Source organism: Rhopalosiphum padi, chromosome 2, assembly GCF_020882245.1.
Source record: "Rhopalosiphum padi isolate XX-2018 chromosome 2, ASM2088224v1, whole genome shotgun sequence".
Taxonomy (NCBI): domain Eukaryota; kingdom Metazoa; phylum Arthropoda; class Insecta; order Hemiptera; family Aphididae; genus Rhopalosiphum; species Rhopalosiphum padi.
Genome location: NC_083598.1, coordinates 74,001,279 through 74,023,782, shown reverse-complemented (window position 1 = coordinate 74,023,782; position 22,504 = coordinate 74,001,279). Strand labels below are relative to the sequence as shown.

The 22,504-nt window shown below is 25.0% G+C and overlaps 1 protein-coding gene across 1 annotated transcript in view; it reads left to right on the top strand.

Annotated features, from left to right (window-relative positions):
* The window catches only part of LOC132919693 (uncharacterized), a 200,910-nt gene that overhangs the window by 65,299 nt on the left and 113,107 nt on the right, over positions 1–22,504 (top strand). Inside the window, exon 4 of the mRNA XM_060981474.1 lies at positions 17,098–17,205. Within this exon, the coding sequence (XP_060837457.1) occupies positions 17,098–17,205 (108 nt within the window). The remainder of the gene's footprint in view (positions 1–17,097; positions 17,206–22,504) is intronic.

Here is a 22,504-nt window from a genome sequence, read left to right as displayed (position 1 = left end):
GTTCAGTATAGTGATTGTGATTTCGCGCGTAGGTGGTCAATAATTGTAGTCATTCATATAGATTATACAATATAGTGAAATGGAAAATAAGGGTAAATTAAATGTCCTTACAATTAATTTTTTATATTCTTACAAAAACAAAAGTAATATTTAACAAACTGTAATTGACGGATTTAAAAAAAAATAATTATTTATTTATTATTGTAGTTATTATTATTATAGTTGATATTCATGTTGTATGTAGTATTAGAACTTTAAGTATTCAAACTAAGGAATTTAAACATTCAAATTATTTATCAATTTTTTTAAGAATTTTAATTAACTCGATATCTCGATATTTTTGGTATTCGGACTTTTACATGTTTCCCTTGAGATTCAACATAACGAGAATCTACTGTTTGAACAATGGTAAAAATTTCAAGTATATAATATTATTATTATTTTTATTTTTTTTTTGAAATACAAAAAAATATCTAAAATTCTTTGAGGAAAAATAATTATTTCATGGGCTCGAACTTCGCACGTTTTAATTGAAGTCTATTTAACCATACTAACGCATTGCCCGTAAAGTGATCACATATTATTTTATGTATTACCAGGTTATTAATATAATTACCACCGACTCACTGCATTCGCATAAAAATGATATGTCAATGCGATAAAATATTCTGTAGTTTTGCCGTAAAAGCATACGTTAGATAAACAAAAGAGAATTTAAAATATCTTTATCGCACGTATGTCATCGCTCGTCAGTTATTGGTGGTAGGATAAAAGGCGTTATATCGAATGGTCGGCTACACACTTCACGCCTTCACGGTACCTGGCCCTAGCAAACCTTTTAAAATAGTCGTCCGTCGTTGTCGTCAACGTATAATATATTATACTATGGGTATATGATTATAGTACATATATGATGTATATGTACTTACTCCATACGGCGTGTAAAACGTATTCAAATAGAATCGATGTCTACTGACGTTCGTACACCTTCAATTCTCGTTAAAAGTTTGTTTTTTGTAATATCGAAGACGAGTGTATACGAACCTATATATTATTATCCTCGACAGCCATATTATTATATAATACTTTTTTTTCTCAGTGAATCGTTTTATTCTTTTATTAACCTTATAAACAACGCTCTTAATACAAGCCAAGTGTTTTACTAATTTAAAAATAAATATTATTGACATACATACATTGATGTATTTAAGTACTATAATACTGATCACATTTGTTTTTTTAATATTATTATCTAATTAAGTTTTACTGATAATGAGTAATCTGTATTTAGAAATATTATTATATAAGTCAATAATACCTAATACTATTAAAGTTTCCAATTAAACAAAAAAAATTTAATTTTTACACATATACATCAACTAATGTAGATGGTTTTAAACATTTTTATGTTAATCAATCATTATTTTAAATATAATATAGACATAAATATGATGGTTATTATTTAATAACTTCTAAAATTAAGTATGTTTTTGCAGATTTTTATTAAATTAATCATCTTCTTTACTTCATGGACGATTTTTAAATTAAAATATAGGAGACCAATACCTATATACTACAAATTTCTGCAATTTATATATTTTGATCTAGATTTTTACAAGTTTTCATTTTGTCAACGTCCCTGGTTAGAATACTTACTAATATATTAAATATATTAAATAACTTGGTATAATAATTCGAATAGTATACTTACTGATAATATCAATTAAGTTCATTTATAGCTACAAAATCTACAACCGACACAGTTTATATAAATATAATATATTATATAAAACAAGGATGGCTTTTTGGTGTTGTAAACAGTTTCATTAAAATACATACTAGACTAAATATTAAACACGGCTTTAAACAATAAAGATTAAAATATAGGTAAAAATAAAGAAATGTTTATTTCTATTTAGTTTTAATTCAACTCAAAAAATGTTAGCACAGTACTTGAAAATAATAATTTCCAATTAGTATTCATTGTATTGTCTATGGTTTTAAAATTGAATTAACAAATCTTGCTATTACTTTGTAAAAGTCCCATTTGTAAACTAAGGGGGGCTCTGACCATAAAGTCCCTTTTTTCATTTTTTAGAACACTAAAAATATTAAAAATATAAATTGTATAATAAAAATGGTATGGATAATGGAATAATATTATACTATTTTTTTTTTCAAAATTAAACTCTTTTTTTCTAGGAATTTAAAATTAAACATTGGATATTTATGTATGACAAATAATTATTATCCTCTTAACAATTTTAGTCTGTTTTTCGTAATTTAAAAAAAATATTTGTTTAGATTTTTAACTTTTTTTTCATCACATATATTAGTATTTTATCTTCACAATATGAAATTTTTAATATATTTTGACTAATTTTAAATAATTAAACCACGAAACTATTCACAACGTTCTAAGGTATATAGTATGCATTGACTTATAAATTAATCATAAAATAATAGTATGTAATAGTTTTTCAAGTAAAATTAACTCAAAATACTATATCATTGATAATAAAATAAATTACTTATCGAGTTATAAATAATATAATACTGGAATTTAACATATTGTCTTTTTAGCATATTTCTCAAAACTCGTGTATTTGATAAATAATCGCCATGTAATAAGAACAAATTACTTGTACGAGTATTTGGTACTTGGTATTTGTTGTTTGCCACATTTCCACAAATTGTCGGTAAAATGACACGAGTCGAAAAATATATAAACTTATGCATCAAATATACAAATAGTGGATACGATCTACTCCAATATTCATGTAATTTGACGATTATTTGAGTATACGTATATTATATTCGTTAAATAAGAATAGAATCTGACACACCATTACCACTCGTTAAATGATTTATCATTCAATTTACATTGTACACATTCAATATATTTAATTTTACCTTTTCAATGATGACAAATCAACACAAAACCTATACAGCAGAACATTTTTTTGATGTTATTATTATATGTATTCTATAATAAAAGCAAATAATATTTAATACGAAATCAAATCTACTGGTTGATATTATTTTTAATATGTGTTAAAAAAGTTTATTAAAATCTATTAAGAAGAAGATATAAATATTATTTTATAATATTTTGAAAAAAAATATATTGTAATTATGTAGGTCAATAATATAGTATGTATTAGTATTAGTCTAAAGAATCCATTTTTTTGTGGTTGAATGAAAAATTAATATTTTCATACAACATGTTTACTGTATAATCCCAATCTGATAATAGCTTGTATGAGTGTTTTTTTAAATATTTTTTTTTTTGAAAATCATATTTTTATCCTAACAAAAATGACGAACAATTTTTTTCAGTATGCTGTTTTAATTCTGTAAATTATCATTCAATACATTATATTCGTTTTTATACTTAATTTACGTAAAATTAATATTCTATAAATATTTATATTTAAGCTAAACAGTTATTTATTTTGTAGAAATAACTAATAATATTATTTACCAAAATACGCACTCGTCTAAAATTATATAAAAAGGCAAAAATAATTTTGTTTACTAATTATTCAAGCGGTTATAGTTCTGTAGTTTATATTACTATCATCCTTATGAATCTTTATTTAACTAACATTCGTTTTGTTTGTCCATTATAGTAAAAACCGTGAAGTATATTGTATTTTATTGAATACATGTGACTATTTACGTGCACAATTATTTTTCCAAATATCTATTCAAAATGTATGTATTTAATATACCATTTTATATTTACTTATATTATACATGATCGGCATGTAAACATTTTTGATTATTTATCTGTATGTAAGGAACATTGGATAGTATTATTGATGTTTATCTAAAATAGTCTAAATAGAATTGCAATTTCAGATTCTGATTCGCTCTTTGGGTACCAAATGCCGCAGGTACTGTAATTGGATAATGCACGAGTTAGGACCTATCTCAACTTGCTTCTTTTGTTGGTTAACGAGCTGAATCAAAAGTCATTCGGCTATCTTTGGACGATCTGTTGTATTTAAATGACTCATCTACACTTCAAAGGCTGAAATTTTCACAAAACCTACGGGGATTTAATAGGTTTTTTTTTTACGAGGAATCTAACATTGTGTATGAATGCGCATGAAAAAAGTATGCACTTGGGAGGAAATTTAGGTGTAATTGCTATGTTATCATTTTCCCGATTCTTTTCACCTTTATAAATGAAAATTAGTGAACGTATTATTATAGGTGACAAAACTTTTGCCGTTCATGACTTGTTTGTATATTTTACTATCAGATAGTATCACGTTGTTTATAACATGGAAGCAAAAGTTGTATGTGAGAGGATTATTTAATGGTGGTGATCAAATGGAAGTTTACACGGCAATAAGGTCCAAAGGAAGGTGTAAACAACAAATATCTAGCATACGAATCCTACACTAGTTAAATGTTATTTTGAGTGTTCGTTTTGCTTTTTTTTTTCTCGTTCCCAGAAAGTTATATGTGACAAAATACTGTCGAGGTTTATTGCTTAAAATGTTGAACCACGGGCTATGGTTCATTGTTGAAATTTAACCCAGTAACTCATTAATTTAAATAAATCGTTAGGTCTTCCTATTGTTTATATATTTCAGCTGTAGCCCGGTAGGTACCATGTATTGTATTCAATAATAATAATAATAATACGTATTATTAATATTATTATATTATAGTAAAAGTTAAAAGTACTGTGTATTATATTATAGAAATAAAATATTTCAAAATATCTATAGGTATTAGGTTGTAATATTATAGTATACATTTTTGCAATGCGGCCTATAGTGTTTTATCGAGTATCAATAATAGATTAAGTAACAAGGTTAGGTTGGGTACAAATAAATATTCGAATACTCTACAATTCTACATCTCATATTAATAAAATTATGCTAAGCCCTTCATATTTTGATGATAATTATCCGAAGTGATAAATAATAAATTATTGTGACGACTAACTATAAAAGCTTCATGAAGAGGAACCCTTTATATTATATGCTAAGTCTTGCCGTTAGGGTCACGTACGCCTGTTCGATCATCGAAAATGGCTTACCTCAAAGTTATGTTATAGTAGTGACCTTTAATTAACTTGTCATTACAATACTACTCGGTTTTTTTTTGTGATTATGACAAAATCGTAATATTTTTAAAATTGTTTGGTTTCACTACGAGTTTATTGTTTATATTATCCAAATTTTATTTTTATACATCAATTAAGAATCATTTCTTCATTATATGGTAAATATCTAGAATCGATTAAATTGTATACGTATTCCGAACATTTAAAAAAAAAAACGCCAATGAAATTAATATTGCTTCTACATAATAGTTTATATCAATCATATATATTATTACGATATTTTAAGTAGAGATAATTCTTATAAACTATAATATAATAAAAAAAATGAAAAATAGATTTACTATTCTAGTTTTTGTATGTTTTTTTTCTTTTTTTGTGAAATGGTCACTATTATGTGGGAACAAACTGTCTGGACATTTTGAAAACAGTTTTTGCTATACAAAAGTAGCATCGTGTTTTTTATCTAATTATCTTGTAACATTTTTACCATATTAGTATTTAAAAAAAGAAATTTGTATTATTTTATAATGTATTGATATGTTTTAATTTAAAGCCACTATTGCACAAAACATTACAATAAAAATAAAATCAATAGTTTAATATGAAATCTACTAAGTTTATATAAACGACATAGTTGTAAAATCTGTAATTTTAAATTCTGAGTAGATCAGTGAATTTATTGTTTTTATGATGATTTATGTGTGTTTTAAGTCTGATAGTATGATAGTTGCTTTAGGAACAATAAAAATGTTTCAATCTTCATTGTAATTCTGATTATTTAAAGTTGAGTATATATTTATATATTTATAAATTAAAACATTTCACAATAGTTATAACATAATATTATTTTATTATAAATGTACAACTTTAGGAATTATTTATTTTGGTGATATAAAATAAAACAACTATTGCGTATGTGTTTTTAATAATTGTTACTAAATATTATGTTTATGAAATCTAAATATTTTTCGATGTTCCATATATTTATTTTTTTATTTTTTTTTCACGGTTTAAGTATCAGTAAGTTGTATATTATGCATAACCGAGTGAACTAATTATTTTTATGAAAATATTAATATTTTTCAGTTACAATTTTTTCATATTATAAAAATACCTTATCTACTTTATTATTTAATAATTTGATGTTAATAGAAAAACAATAATAGTGGAATTGATAAATTGTATACAAACTATACAATACTCGTCACAATAAATATTCATACATTTGAATCTTACTATTTCGTTATGTAGATCCATAGTCAATTTTCGTTTACAAAATATACAATTTAGTAAAGATGTTACTAAATTTGATATGAAATAATTAATACTATAAACATTTAAATGCACACATAAATAACACCTTCTAAATTCAACTGAATATCAAGTACGAGTTTCAAAAAACAATCTTTAAACATACTCAACGAAAAATGTATACCACATTTTAATTTTTATTTACAATTCCGAGAGGCGGCCATTACCTATTTAATTCTACCTCAATCATTTAGTATATTGAATCATTACTTTAAAAAATATACAAAAATAAGCAATATACACCGAAAAAAGTAGTAAAAAATTATTTATTGACATTAAGACTAATATTGATAATAAATTAAACAAAATGAAATGTATAGGTACTTGATCGACGCATTGACGTAACTTATTAGCACGCACTACTTTGACCAGTTGTAGGGTCCTTGGAATAGTTTTACAATTAATTGTAGTTATTGGTCATGAAATAAATTAATGAAACATATTCGACCGCAACCTCCTTTGTGATGTCATGATGGAAAAACATCAACTAATGTACAGTTAATATTATTGAATACATGTTTACTTCCTATATTTGTTTATTTTTTTTTTTAATTTTTAAGGTAAGGCATTTTTTTTTTAAAGTAAAATTTATGAAAAACAGAATTTTTTTATATTGTTGACCATCAATAATTGAGAACTACTTTATACAGATATCTATGAATTTATTTTAAAACTTAAAGATATTTTTTTTTTAAATATTGATTATGGAATCATTATGACGTTACCTATAGTTGAACAAAAATGATTTCAATACTAACATATCCAATTGTTTTATCTTAAATAATATGAATAATATTATTAAAATTGTATTTTAAAAATTATTGTGGTTGTTAGTTATATAAATATAATAAAAAGTCATTAGTTAGAAATTACTGTTTGAGTAACACTCAATTAGTATACTCAATGAGTATACATTTTTTTAAATTAAATACCTATGTGGCTAACTAAATAACTAAATATATATTTGTAATTAATAGATGAATTGAATAAGTCCTTGGTTGAATTTATGAATTTAATTTAACTTTTTTGTAAATTAAAACTGTGTACGATATAAACATATATATGTATATATATATTTTTATTAAATTAAAGTATAGCTTTAAAGCTAATTAACATTTTAAATAAACTGTAGATTAGAGATCAGTGGTAGTTCATACAAGATAAAATAATACAATGATTTATTTTTTATTTTTTTCTTAACATAATATTTTTTAAATATGTTTAAACAAAAATAAACATTCGTTCATTATAATTTTTTGTTTTTATAAAACATTTTTAGAATTACTTGTATACATAAATAAAATTAAGGACATTATATAAAAATCAAATTATTTCTATTTATGTAATTACTTATTATTAAAAATAAGATATTACTTTGGGTAACAATAAATAGGGCCAATGTTATATATAAACGTATTATAAATTGTCAAACACACGTTCAATCATGAAAGTATAATCAAAATTGTGCTGACTAACATAACGTAATATTGTATCACTTAATTTTGCAAAAAAAAATGTATATAAAAATGTATATACAATATAAAAAAAAAATTTAGTTAGATTATCTATTATGTACATGATTATCATGATCAAAATTACAATACTATTATATTAGTTGACTATTGTTGAATATTTCTATTTGTTTTTTTTCTATAGTAAAATAATTTGTATACCGTTTGGTACATTTCTTGTTTATATTTCTATTTTGTATAGTTTCTGATTAAATTAAATTTCAATGAATATTTGATAAACTTATTTAATAACCTGCTTTACCCGAAAATATTCAGCAATAATTACCATCGGCTTACAACTAAAAAAAAAAAAATATTTAAAATTAAAATTATTTTAATTGATAATATTATGAATATATTTAAAATGTATTATAATACAATAATCGTAGATGGCCTTGGGACGGTACGCAACGGGTGTTGAAAATTTTAGATTGTTATAGACCAGCGTTCCCAAAGTGTGGCCCACGGAAACCTAAGGTTAGATTTATATTATTAAAAATTATTATTTTATATTATTTAAAAAAGGGGGTTCCACGAAACACAAACTATTTCTCAAGGGTGTCGTGGTAGTAAAAGTTTGGGAACCGATGTTAAAGCTAGGCTCTATGAACATCATCCTTGTTAAAGGACAAAGGATAATTTTTTTGCAAAACTACTCTGCCTTACTGGTAGGTAAAACGATTCCTGTAGCAGTTCCTGATATTAACAATAACAGAAATACAGAATTGTTCTAACAAGCGGAATGCACTAACGGCTCTCTCAATCAATCAACAAATGAAACGAATATCTAACAATTTCAAGACAAATATCTAAGCCGAAGTATTTCATTATAATAATATGACTGTAATTATTAGGAGGTGGATAAACAATACTTAAACTCAAAAATCGGTTTTGGACTTAATCAAGTTTCCTTTATAGTATAAAGCAACTAAGTGACAGTATCGTATTCTAAAAAGTCTATATTAAGACTGTATTGCTGTAAATTTCAAAAAGACATTAAAGACTGTCAAAGTAAAATCAATGTTGTTTAATAAAGTCACAAACATGCGTAGCGCTTTACTAGGGATGAAAACAATATATTAAGTTCGAAAATTAAATCAAATTAACATATACAGAAAGTTTATTAAGAACCCATCGGAAAAAAATAAAATTTTAGGTGAATTAATAAATTACTGAATAAACGATATTTATGGAAATGTTATTAAAAAAAAATCAAAATAATCTCGTTATATCGATGTAGGTATGCACATGGTAATACCCGATATTTTTTAATGTTTTATCAAGTAGATTAATAAACTTTTTGCGAACGTTCCAATAAGATCGTATCAAAGATAAGAGTTGTTCAACAATTCCGAGCTGATTCATGAAATAAATCAATCAAATCAAACTTTTTTAAAACTCAAAGTAAATTACGTTTACTTGCTTCTTTAAATATAATGTCTCGTATACATAGAAAATCAAATCAACGGCACTGGTAACCATTGAGAGCGCCCGAATATGAACAAGCATTTTGGTCTACTGAGATAGCTGACAAAAATGTTCCCTCAATAGTTCTACTGTAATCAATTTAAATATTTGCTCTAAAAATAAAAACTATGTAATTCGTGACATTAAATGAATCAGACGATTCACGTAATAAGTGTGTTTTTTTTTTTTGTATTACACGATTACCACAATAATAGTCAATTATATGTACAATTCTAGCAAGAAAAACAGCGCCTCTTATAGTATATTGGTGATGGCTTGAGTCCAAACGCGACCGTGTACCATACCGTCAGTAAACTTCTAGCGGACCGTGGCCATCCATCAGTATATATTCTGCAAAGGCCGTTTCGTAAAGCTCCCTGGGGCACGATTTTGCATGTACGTAATAGTCGTCTTCCGTCCGGTTCAAAAATCTATTCTATTGCTTCTATTGCGTTTTGGACAGCAGACAAACAAACATTATACTCGCAAACACGCGCGTGCATAATATTTACATATATATATATATATTTAAGTGATATGTACGATACGATGTTTTTACGTTAGAACAATTCCAACGGCGACAAATTGTTTTCCCTCTCCGTCCGCACTGGCTAATAGCTTTTCCGTCGGTCTTCCTTTTTTACACGTGACCAAGCTCCTTTTTATTTTTATGGAGTTTCCGAATGTACGAGTATATAGGTACATAAGAGTAGACACATAAGTATATATTACGTAGGTATAATAAAAAGGTCAAGTTTTCAAGATGATATTATTTTTCCGTATCTGTAGGCTATGTGTGTGTTCTGGGATAAATAATATAATAAAAAGAACCCGCCCCGTTTAATTGCTCTTGTGATTTTTTTCCTTTTTTTTTTAGTCATTTGTTCGTTCAACCGGAAATAGTGCCGGCGAACAAGAATCCGTATATTTTTATTGTTTTCATTGCGTTAGTAACGTTAGGACCGCGGCGGATTCCGCCTTTAATTTTCTGTCCGCTTGATTCCCTAGCCGAGGATGCAATATTATTAATTTAGTGGCCTCGTTAGCAACGCACAACGCTCCAAACAATAATCACACGCGTAAACATAATATAATGGAACTTAAGATTTGGAGGGTTGCGTTTTATTTCAACGGTTGTGAAATCGGAAGTCGGAACGTCTTCTGTACACGCGGTGCCGGAACGTTTCAAATTTGGCTCGACGTTTACGGCAGTGCACCACGCGTCGAACAATCTGTCAAACACACCCTTTCGGTAGATAATTGAGCTGTCTAGTGTTTTTTTTCTCTCCGAAATAGATTTCTAGCTGAACCAGCCTTCCATCCCCACGCACCACTATATTATATAATTATACATACGTTACGGTCAAAGTGAATAATTCAAAAATTGTAGTTTCCGGGCATTTTGCACAATGCTCATTATATTTGGGCAAAGTTGAATCTGATTTTTAATTTGGTTACATTTCCCCGACATTGTAATACAATAGCTGGACATTGTGTACAATGCCCAACTATCTGTGGACAATGTACATTTTTTAGTTCGTCTTACAAAGAAAAAAGTGTTCCGACTATTACCTATTAAGTGTTCACATATTTTTATTATTATTATAAGTTCGGTTACAGAGTGCATTCACTTCAAACTGGTAGAATATAAGTAGTGACTGTATTGTAATAACCGATACAGTGTTTGATTTCGATATATGTAATAATGTAACGCAGAGAAAAATAACTTGCCGCCTCGTGACAACTTTATCAGAGTGTATTCCAATGAAAATCTAAATCCGAGATATAATATAGAATTTAAAATCAGTTGAAACCTCACCATTTAACAGATTGGTGGTATTTTACACGTATTGTTATTTTATATATCGTATAGATATAATAATTTTACTTAATATTTAAAATAAGTGATTTAAAATTATACGAAAAATATAATATTATTTCGAAAGCAAAATTCCAAATAATTTATATTTAATATAGAGGTAAATAAAACCAAATATTACAAAAGTTAAACAATTAAAAAGTGGAAGAAAATTAAAAACAAATGATTTTAAATTATTAAAGTGCCATAATATAATGAATGTAAGTAATTTTTAAAAAATTGTACCGGTAAATGAATACCTACTATTTAGTATTATATTTATAACAAAGAATTATATAAAATAATGCATAACATGCATTTATAAACTAGTCACGGAAGTAGAAACTTAATGGAACATGAGTTGAACGTAAAATATAATAAATTATTAATATAATACTATTTTATAGTGTTTAATGATACATTTAAATCTGTGTTAATTATGTCATAGAAAAGGTAAAACTGTAAAAAAGGTCTTGTATCTTAATTTTTTCAGAGATAAATTCTCGTTGTCAAATAAATTTGATTTACATGCAATCTCAACCTGATGTTAATAATATATTTATTGTCGTTTATAAAAATTAGGTAACGAAATATGTTTCACTTAAACCATTAAAACACAAACATACCAGCTGAAGTTATACAATCAAAATAGAGATAATAATTTCAAAAAAAAAGAAGTGAATCGTTACATAAATTTGAAATCCAAGCTTTAAAATGAAAAATTATTTTGAAAATTAAATTTGTGAAGGAAAAATTGAGGAAAAATGTTGAAATAATTTTAATAAAACAAAGAATGATTTTCGACCAATTTTAGGAGTCATTATATCTGATGACAATAATATTAAGTTAAATCTTTATCAAATAATAAATGAAACCTAGTTTTTTTCAGTAAAAACAATAATTATTAAAATTGGTAATTACTATTGAAATTAAGCTTCAACAACCATTAACACTAGTAACCAATATGAAAAATGAATGCAAAGATTCGTTCGTTTGGATTGAAACAGTACCAATAGGACATTTTAAATCATTAAGAGGAATGGATAGAAAATTTCAATCTTGATAGTCAAGGATATGCAGGTGTAACTGTAAATAATAATATAAATAAAATAAATTCAAATTCAGTGCTGGAGGAAAACTGCAGTGTACTATGGTATATTTAAATGTTATGATAGCCTAAGTTGCAAAATTAAATAGAGCAATAACAAAATTTTTTTTTTATATTATGTCAATAGTACAACAAAAACAATAATTTAATTAAAATTGGCATGTATATTATTTTTATAACATTAATTTCATAAAGAAATAAAAAGTTATAAATCAGTTATTGTAAACAAAAACTGTTTTATAGCTTTTTCATTATAATTGCCCACTGTATTTTGGTCATTTTGTATAATGGTAAAATAATTTACCAAAATTTCCAATGAAATAGGGCATTGTACTACAACGACTGATTATACACTTTGACCATAACATATATAATAAATAGGTACCTAAACTATATCTGACCATGACTATTATATAATTATTGTATATCTTCGACTGATACTGATTGGTGGTGGCCTTAAATACATCTTCACGATCAATCTTATATCGGTGAGGTATACCAAATCTCTACGTATATCGTATAATATAAAATACGAGTTAGAACGTGTTCGGATATCGTTAAAACCACACATTTATTTAACTATCGAGCCCCATAATATATTATAGCTCCCGATAGCAGTACAATATTGCACAACAGATGAATCTTTGTGTCACCGCTTATCGGTAATGTATATCATAGCGTACTAATAGGTACACTACAATACCACATTATCGGTATAATTATGACGCAAACTAATACAATGGGCGAGACAAATCATCTCCAAAAACCACAAATTTCTATTTAAGACGTTCGTCGTCTAATAACGTAATGTCGAAAAAAACCAAAAAAACTTACACAACTTATTAGAAACCAGTTACAAATCAATCACGATCTAAAAAACACGCATACTTCAACCACCAATAAAAATAGCCAAATAAATGATAATGTCACACAAAAATGTTTTTCCGAAACTACAGTAAACCTATTTTTTACAATAAAAAAGGCTATTATTTTCAACACAATCGAAGGTATTTCACTAATTGAATTCATTAAACCGTTTAGACTGATTACAAATACTTTAAACAACAAATTTATCTTATAAATTTCAAACAATCATTTTTTTGACTATTTTACCAATGTTAATATATTTAATGACATCTTTAATCGCCATACGAAAAATATAGTTGATAATCACAATATTGATTTACGTAGATTTTAAAATCAAAAAGCGTATTATCTTTTAGAATGTAGCTCCTACTATTTCACATCCATATATTACTGATGCATTTAAATATATCATAGGCATAAATATATTTACGCATATCTTCTTCTTAAAAGCAGACTTCTCTACATAATATTTATCAACATTATACATTTTAGAAACCAAAAAAATTAACTGGCTTATTATTAATTAATTTTGAAGATGCCGATTATCGTTTTTTCTTTACATTTAAAATACTCGCTTACTGTTTAAGTAAACGTACAAGTCCACTGTAAAAACACGATAGAACATAATAAAAACTCCTTCTCAAGCAAAGATTCCATCTCCTTCACAATTAGTACTTTACGCAACAATTAAACATAAATATATAATCCATAAAAATTATAGCGAACCCCATAAACAGAAAAGAATCACAACTCTGATTTAAAACAAACTCCTATACTACAAAAATCAAATCACACTTTAATTAGGTAACAAAAGCAATGATTCTCAATAAAAAATTATGTTCACGCCACAGACGCCTATCGATAACATATTTATCCCAATATCACATCTATAATCCAAATAAAAAGACCAATATCCAACATATCATCTCAACAATTTTGTCTTAAGAAAAAATGAACACCTCAAGGCTCAAAGTAACCAAAAATACAATCGCGAGATCTTACGAAAATAGAAGTGCCAAGCATTCAAACCTATTGAACATTTTTTTTCCAGTAACCAAGACACTCCAATAAACTTTCTTAAATTCAAATACATACTAGAACAATCTCCTATTAAATAAATTAACATATTAACATTCATTCACTCTGTGAACTCGTTAAAATAGATATAGTATCAATAATGAATCTAGTTCAGGTATTCGTTCACAAATAAATGATAGAAAACGAAATCTTGTTTAATGAAATTCTCAAATATATTATTCCAAGTATTCCCTCCTCGAGATACCCAAACATCTCACTAAAATGAAAAATCATACTTTCAATACCTAACAAATAATTCAATAAAATATCAATGGCCTTCTTAAATATTTCACCGACATTCAACGTGCAAAATACTATATTCAATCAATATTTTTTTTAGTTTCGAGAAACTCACCTAAAACCCAATGAGAAATTTCAAGTATGTGGATATGAAGGTACTATTATAAAAATCACCAAAACCCTCTGCCCGTGCTAGTGGTGTCACAAAATATGTCACACACCTAATCAAAAATAAAACAATCCAAAATTAGTTACCTCTAGAAGTAAATGTTATCCTTATAAAACTCAAGAACCTAATATGTACCTGATAACACCAATTTTCTACTTTTATTTAAAAAGATTATGCTTTTTAAATTTATTGTAATAAATAAACATCGTTACAGCGAATTTAACAAATTGAGTTGACTTATTTTATACGAACACTTATTGAATTTCAAGCATTGTGCACCAAGTATTTTATCCGAGCAAGATAATGGTTGGTTAGAATGATAAATTACTCAAAAGGAAAAAAAAATAATAAAATAAAAATAAGATAAAAGCCACTATCTCCTGAAAAATTAAGTTATGTGTACTATTTTTATTTAGAAAATATATAATTTAAAGCGAATTTAAAGCCAAATTAATTTTAAATTAGGTAGTTAAAATCAATGTAGACAATGTATTACAATTAAACATATATTATGCACTAATAAAGTTGTTTAGAATTAAGTGATATTTCTGCAAGATATAAATACTTGAATCAACATTGATACATGATACATTATTTTAACAATAAAAAACAATCTATGTATGATAGGTACCTATAAATAATTTTAATGTTATTAATTTAATTTTATAAATTAAAGTTTATTTTTAAATGTTTATATTTATGTTATGTTTGGTTTTAAATGGTTCCTTTAACAAATTAACATGTATTTTTATTATTTTAATATCACTCGTGATTATTGTGTAGATTTTATGATTAGAAAAAAAAATACTGACTCGTTCTATCACACGTCTTAACATCAGATGATCCATCGAACTGTACATGATATAACTTTTTACAACAGGTTTGTACTTTTTTATAATATTTGTCCTTGTATTACAAATATTTATTTCGGCATTTATATTAATTTTAAACCTACCGAGTTATTGTTACTAGTCATAATATAAATTAATTTTTATTATTTTACTTTGTATAAATAATCGTATTATTAATGCTATTTTATATCTTCGATATTTATTATAAATAATTATATAAATACCGTCATGTTATCATTATATTATTATTTACCAGTAACTACTTGATCTATATTATTAGCAATTTGAATTTATATTATTCATATTAAAAGGCATACGCTCAAATTTAATTTAGTAGGAATTTTAATTTATAAAACATTTTTGAAGAATGTGTATTTTATAGGGTTATAGGTATATAATATTTCTATAGCAATCGGTAACCATGTAAATATACTCCACATTAGTTTATAGATGAGTACCTACCTATAGGCTATAATTGCATATGAACTGATTGTACCTACCCACACATCAAGTCGAGTAACTAGAGTGCTTATGGTCGCCCACATAATTATTACATATGAATTTCCATTATGAACTTACTACATATTATGTATACTAACATAAAATGTATTTTGATTGTAAACATTTATTAACTCTAAAACGCATTAATTTTGTATACATTATTATTGATATAAAATACTGATCAAATAGTTTTTCTTTAAAAAATATTCTTGTAACAATGTCTAGCAGATAAACTTATATCATGAATTTTACTCGAGGTGTCTTTATTATTATTATAATTATTTATAAAAATTAAGTTTGACATCGGGTAGATGTTTATACGAAATAACCAATAGGGGTTTGGTATTCCGTCTATTATTTGAATTGTATATTTATCATTAATGTGCACAAATCGATTTGTCTTTGGTGTCTTAATACAGCCATATAATTATGGTAAAGGTAATATAACTTATTGTAGTAGAAATGTGGGCGTGCCGGACCACAGTTTAGTTAGATTTATTTTAAATTAATATTCTATACAATGAATACATTTAATTTATGTTTTTATTTTACACTTTTCAGAAGTTCATATTACTTTTTTAAACATTGTAAAATGCATTGTGAAATAAAATATTGTATAATTATTAAAAACTGGGCGATACATATCATTATTAAAATAAGTTCATGTCCATTTAAAATTCGTAATCAGATTTGAATTCATATTATTATTATGTACAGAACTCAAGTTCATACCAAATAAAATATAAAACTGACGATCACTTAAAATTTAATTTCCAATTATGTTGAAAATTTTATAATAAATATTCTATGCATTCACACTGGTTACGTTAAATTTTAGAAAATTAAAATAAGACATTTCCAATATTTAATGGTTTAAAACAAAATCAAAACATTAATTGAGTCCAAATTGAAATTAATTAGTGAATTGTATTATCTTTTATATTATATTATTTAAATAGATTAATTTCCCAGACTGAATATTATAATATGCAAATTATAAAATGTAAAATGTATAAACACAGTTTACTAAATGTTTTAATTTTAATTTCAGAGAATACAAATGCTCATGTTTTCCCGGATTTTCTGGTGAAGATTGTGGATATGGCCCGATTTGTAAGATGAACAATACAGATTCCTGTGAAAATGGTGGAGTTTGCAGGTAAATTTCACCTAGTTATATAATATTTTTAAAGTTTTTTCGAAAATCGGTTCGTTTTCAAAAAATAATAATAACAATAATAAATAAAATCAATAATTATTACTTAATAATGACTATTTTTATAGACATATTATTCATTAATAATCATTGATATTTGTGTACATTTAAATATAAAATAAATTGTTTGAATTCCTAAATATTATAAGTATATTAATAAATGATTAAAAAACTATTATATTTTATTATTTTCCTTATATGTTACAAATAAGTAATTATAATCCCATGATTATTTGTTTCTTATGCATTCATAATTTTTAGTCAATACTCTGTATACTTGTATTTTAATATTTGTATACAATTCATATAGACTAGTAAAAAAATATTTGATTTTTAGTTTATTTAGTTATAATTTATACGAAAAAATCCGCTAAGGTGAAGAGTATCGTTTTTGATTGAAAAGTACTAAATTATTCGATGGTATGCTTTAAAAACACTGTATAACAATATATTTTTATATAATCAAATATGTATTAGATGTATATTTATATTTTTCTAATGTAAAAGTGAGACCATGAAGCTTCAAACTGGTAAAAAAACGTTTTAACTTGTTCGTAATCTTGTTTATTTATTTAGGTACCTACATTTGTTGTTTTTTCCAATACGATAAGTCGATTCACTTTTTTAAAAACTTTGTGTTTGGCCGAGTTTTACAAGTTTAAAGGTAGAAACTTTCTTGTTTATTTTTTCATTTTTGCTTTATTTTATTTGTATTCTTATCAACTGTTAATATTCTCAATAGTTTTTTTGGTACTATTCGCAACAGACACTTAAGTTTTATTAATTAATAAAAAAATAACTACTTTTATTTGATTTATGTGCCTAGGTGTTACAAATTAATTAAATCATTTTTACCAAAATTGAAAAAAAGGTAAAAAATCAATAGGTTATTTACATAAAAAAAAAGTTGTTAGTGTTTAATCATATACGTATAATTTTTAAAAGTTTTAAATGTTTGTATTATATTTTAAATTCGTTGCTAAAAAAAAGTAAAGTGAAAATAAATTAAAAAAGCACACCAATAACACAACATAACTGAATTTTTCGTTACCACTAGAAGATTGCTATTTCTACTGCTTTATAATGAACTCATAGTTTTAATTGCTATTGATCCTGAAGAATCGTAACAACTTATTGGAATTATTGGAGTGGCTTGTTCACTGAATTGTAAATTTTATTTCAAATATTTATTGTTATTCAAAACTACAAAATGCATAATTTTACGAGTGTCAAAAAATAATAATATAAAGCTGTTTTATTAATACATTTTCATATTTGTTATTGCTTTTTTACTCATGAATTCTCTTTCTACATAATTTAATAGCACAAAAATTGTTTTTACGGTTCAGTAACATTGATTTAACATAATTAATAATTAAAAAAAAATTATTTTCCAGTGATTCTTGTAAAAACGAGGTATGGCATTTTTGCTTAATGTATATTTTATATGTACAATAAATAATTCAGGAAAATCAAAAATACTGATTGTCAAATAATTTTGCATTTTTCATATTTTGATAATATATATTTTTTTTATGCAAAAGTAGCATAACAATTATTTTTAAAGGTTTTAAATATTTATTTATTTATTTTTATACGAATGTTATTTGTGATTTTAATATTCTGTATATAATCTGTAAAAATAAAAATTTTGTAGACCATAACACGAATCATTTCGAAAATTGTGATGCTTCAAAACTAAAAGATTATATGCTAACCTAATATTTGACACCAGCTACAAGAAACGGATAAAGTGCAGACTTATGTAACATTCTCGATAATTTTTAAGGTGTCATAAAATGTTAAAATCTACAATGCTTGCATAAATATAATGTATGATTTATATGCATAAATATAATTTCCTGGATTCATGTAATATTTTCTTAATTACTTGTTTAATTTAGGAGAAATTTATATTTATACCATAACATACGCATCGTAAGAAAGCTGTATAAATAAGGATATTAAAAAAACATAGTAAGTTATGAATTTATGATGTTAAAACGAATGTTCAATAATAATAAATTAATACACGTCAATTGCTAAACATAATTATTTATTTTTGTGAAATACATTACATATTAAATAAAAGCAACACCTAGAAAATCATTTATATTTTTAATAAATCAATATAATAATAGAAATTTGATTCTCTGATTTAAAAATACATATTTTCAATACAAATTGTCATTAAGCGAACTTATATATATATATTCAAATTTATTGATATCAATAATATATTTTATCCTATACGATCTAAATGTTTAATGTTATATAATTATTTTTTATACAATAAACATACAATTACTCTTATTTTTACAAATAATAAATAAATAATAGTAGATAGTGCTAAATAATATACTAATGTCTAATACTATAATATGCATATATTCATAAGTAGAATAGAGTAATCTAGAGGGACACAATATCAATAGCAACCATTATTAATATGATTAGTTATACATGAACCAATATATTTATTTAAATTGGCAGTACCATAGTCTTATTATAATATACATTGGTATGCGGGCACTGTAAGAATACGCACATGTGTACATATGTGATCTATTTAAGACCGTATACGAATTTGCACAAATAACAAATGCGAAAAAAATATATTATTTTTAAATAAAATGTTGTTGTTTCCTAAAAAACGCGAAATTCAATAGATTTAATATTATTTAAATACAAGCTACGTCTCTATGGAAATATTTTCCATAATATTACTTTTCATTTACTAATTTCTACGAAACAAATTGTCCATGTATTCAATTTTTTTAATCGAATGAAAAACCCTTACATAATACTTTTAGAGTAATTTCAATGGTCTAAAATGTGTTTTCAAAAAAACTTAAAAAACACATTGTTGTTAAACTGATATAGTTCCTGTCTTCCACTCACAATCTAAAAGTGGCTTAGAAAAGTTTGAAGACATTTAATATGCTTATTAGTCATTCATGTCGAAAAGTTTATTATTTATTTTGTTTTTTTTTTTTTTTTTTTTTTTTTTGGTGTTCAATTATCAAGAACTTGTTTAACAAAATTTAACTTCTATCACAATTCTTTATTTTTTATATACTCGTAATATAGTATGCAGCAGTAGAAGTCTTTATGATTCCCAATTTCACTCAAAAACCATCTTCTTTGTTCATAATAATATAACATATTTTATATCATTTTACTCGCGTGTTTATCACTTGTGCATCAAAACCTATGTGAATAACATAAGAAAATCACGCCTGTCTGCCTGTACATACCTAGTGGTATAGATAATATTTGGAAAAATACAATTTAAATTTTCTTGTCAGATTAATATTACTGTGGTTATCTTACATAATATGGCGACAGACGTGACGCGGTGGATGGCTTTATAAATGAACGCTCATTTATAACATCATCTTGTTTTCCTTCCACTGGGTTCTACGATAATCGTGCTTGCCTATCGTTTTTCCTACAATAACCTGGAAATGATGACGAAGGATGGTGGAAATATTCACCTGAGCAAGCATTTATGTTTGTTCTCTTCTAGGTTTTGTCCCCTTTAGACCCTATTCCCTTCGGCTTTTGTACGACCACTAGTCGACACATGCAAATCATATCGCGAGATTAATTTACACAACTATTCGTGGGACGTAACAAAAACTAATCGCGCAATTGCTAGTACCGACTATTCACCGATAGATAAACAGATAATGTTTTCTATCAGTTTATTTTGTATAATAATTCGAATAAAATAGTTGTTAACTTTGAACTTTGACACAGAGCATGTAATAATTTGTTATATGTTTCTCCTATGAAACGTATATTGTTTCAAAGAACTTATAAAACTGTATTATTATTTATATAACAATACATTACCTGGTGGGATTTTGACTATTTGATTTACCTATGATATTTTATTAGCCTCGTGTAATAACATATACTTACAACAGATTTGATTAAAATGAATGCAATATTTTGTTTCCATTATTATAAATTAGAATTATGATAATATCAAGTATGACGTATTTACATAAATATTAAATATGTTTGTTAAAATATAGACTCAATACATAAAATTAATATAATAAAATAATACGCTAATATCAATACATTGTATTATTTACACATATTATGATAATATTTTGAAAATTAATTTTAAATTAGTTTTAAGTCATATACATATTTTAAGTTAAAACCCATATACAAGAAGGATTGATGGCTTCGTGCAGCCTACTAGTTTTGTCGAATTTATTTAATAAATATTCCATATTCTAATATTTTAAAAATAAACATCAAATGATTTCGAATTGATTTTAGTAATTTTTTAATCAATATTTTTTTAACGAATTAAACAGATTACGTATTTTCACTAAATAGTTTATATCTTAAACTAGTTTAATGACTTATATACAATTTAAAAAACTAATTTGCAATATTATATTAAATTAATTTTCAAAATATTTCTATATTTATTGGATTAAGTGTATATTTACCCATTTCCCAGGAATCACGAAATATTAATTTTTTCATTACTATATACATTTAACTGCTGTTTTAAATAAAGAAATCATCTTAAATCCTTCCACTTGATAAGTTATACATTTTGTATCTTACGTTATGAATAATTGTTTCCTAGAGTTATTTATATTATTTGTGTAATTGTGTATAACAATCACAACTATTTTTTTTAATTTTTGCTTGCTATAACTGTTTTATTGTTTAATTTAAAAGTATATTTTTTTTATATAATAAACCCTCTACACCCATATATATGAAAAATTAGGTATATAATTTTTAAATTTGATTTTTCATGAACTACTATAAACATCCACATTAATCCGAATAATAATGGTTATAAGCACCCACACGTTTGTTTGAATTTTTTATTCGAGTGTTTGAATACTTGAATACATTCAGCAACCAAAATCTATGATATTCAAACATTTCAAACAATGTATTGAAGTATAAGGCTTTTTTAAAAACGTTAATTTTATTTAGTTAATTAAGTAAGTATATAAACGATTATTTCTAAAACAAAAACACGGGAATATTGGCTTTTTTAATACCTAATATTTTTTAATTTATTTATATATTTTATTAATATATTATTGTTATTTTTTTTATCGATTTTAAATATATGACTCATGAATTTAGTTCAAAGGATTCATTTTTATAAAAATATAATATTCAAAAAATGTAATATCAGTTTTTATAGAAGATAGAATATGTGAAAGTATCGACAGTAAGTACTGTTGGTTAC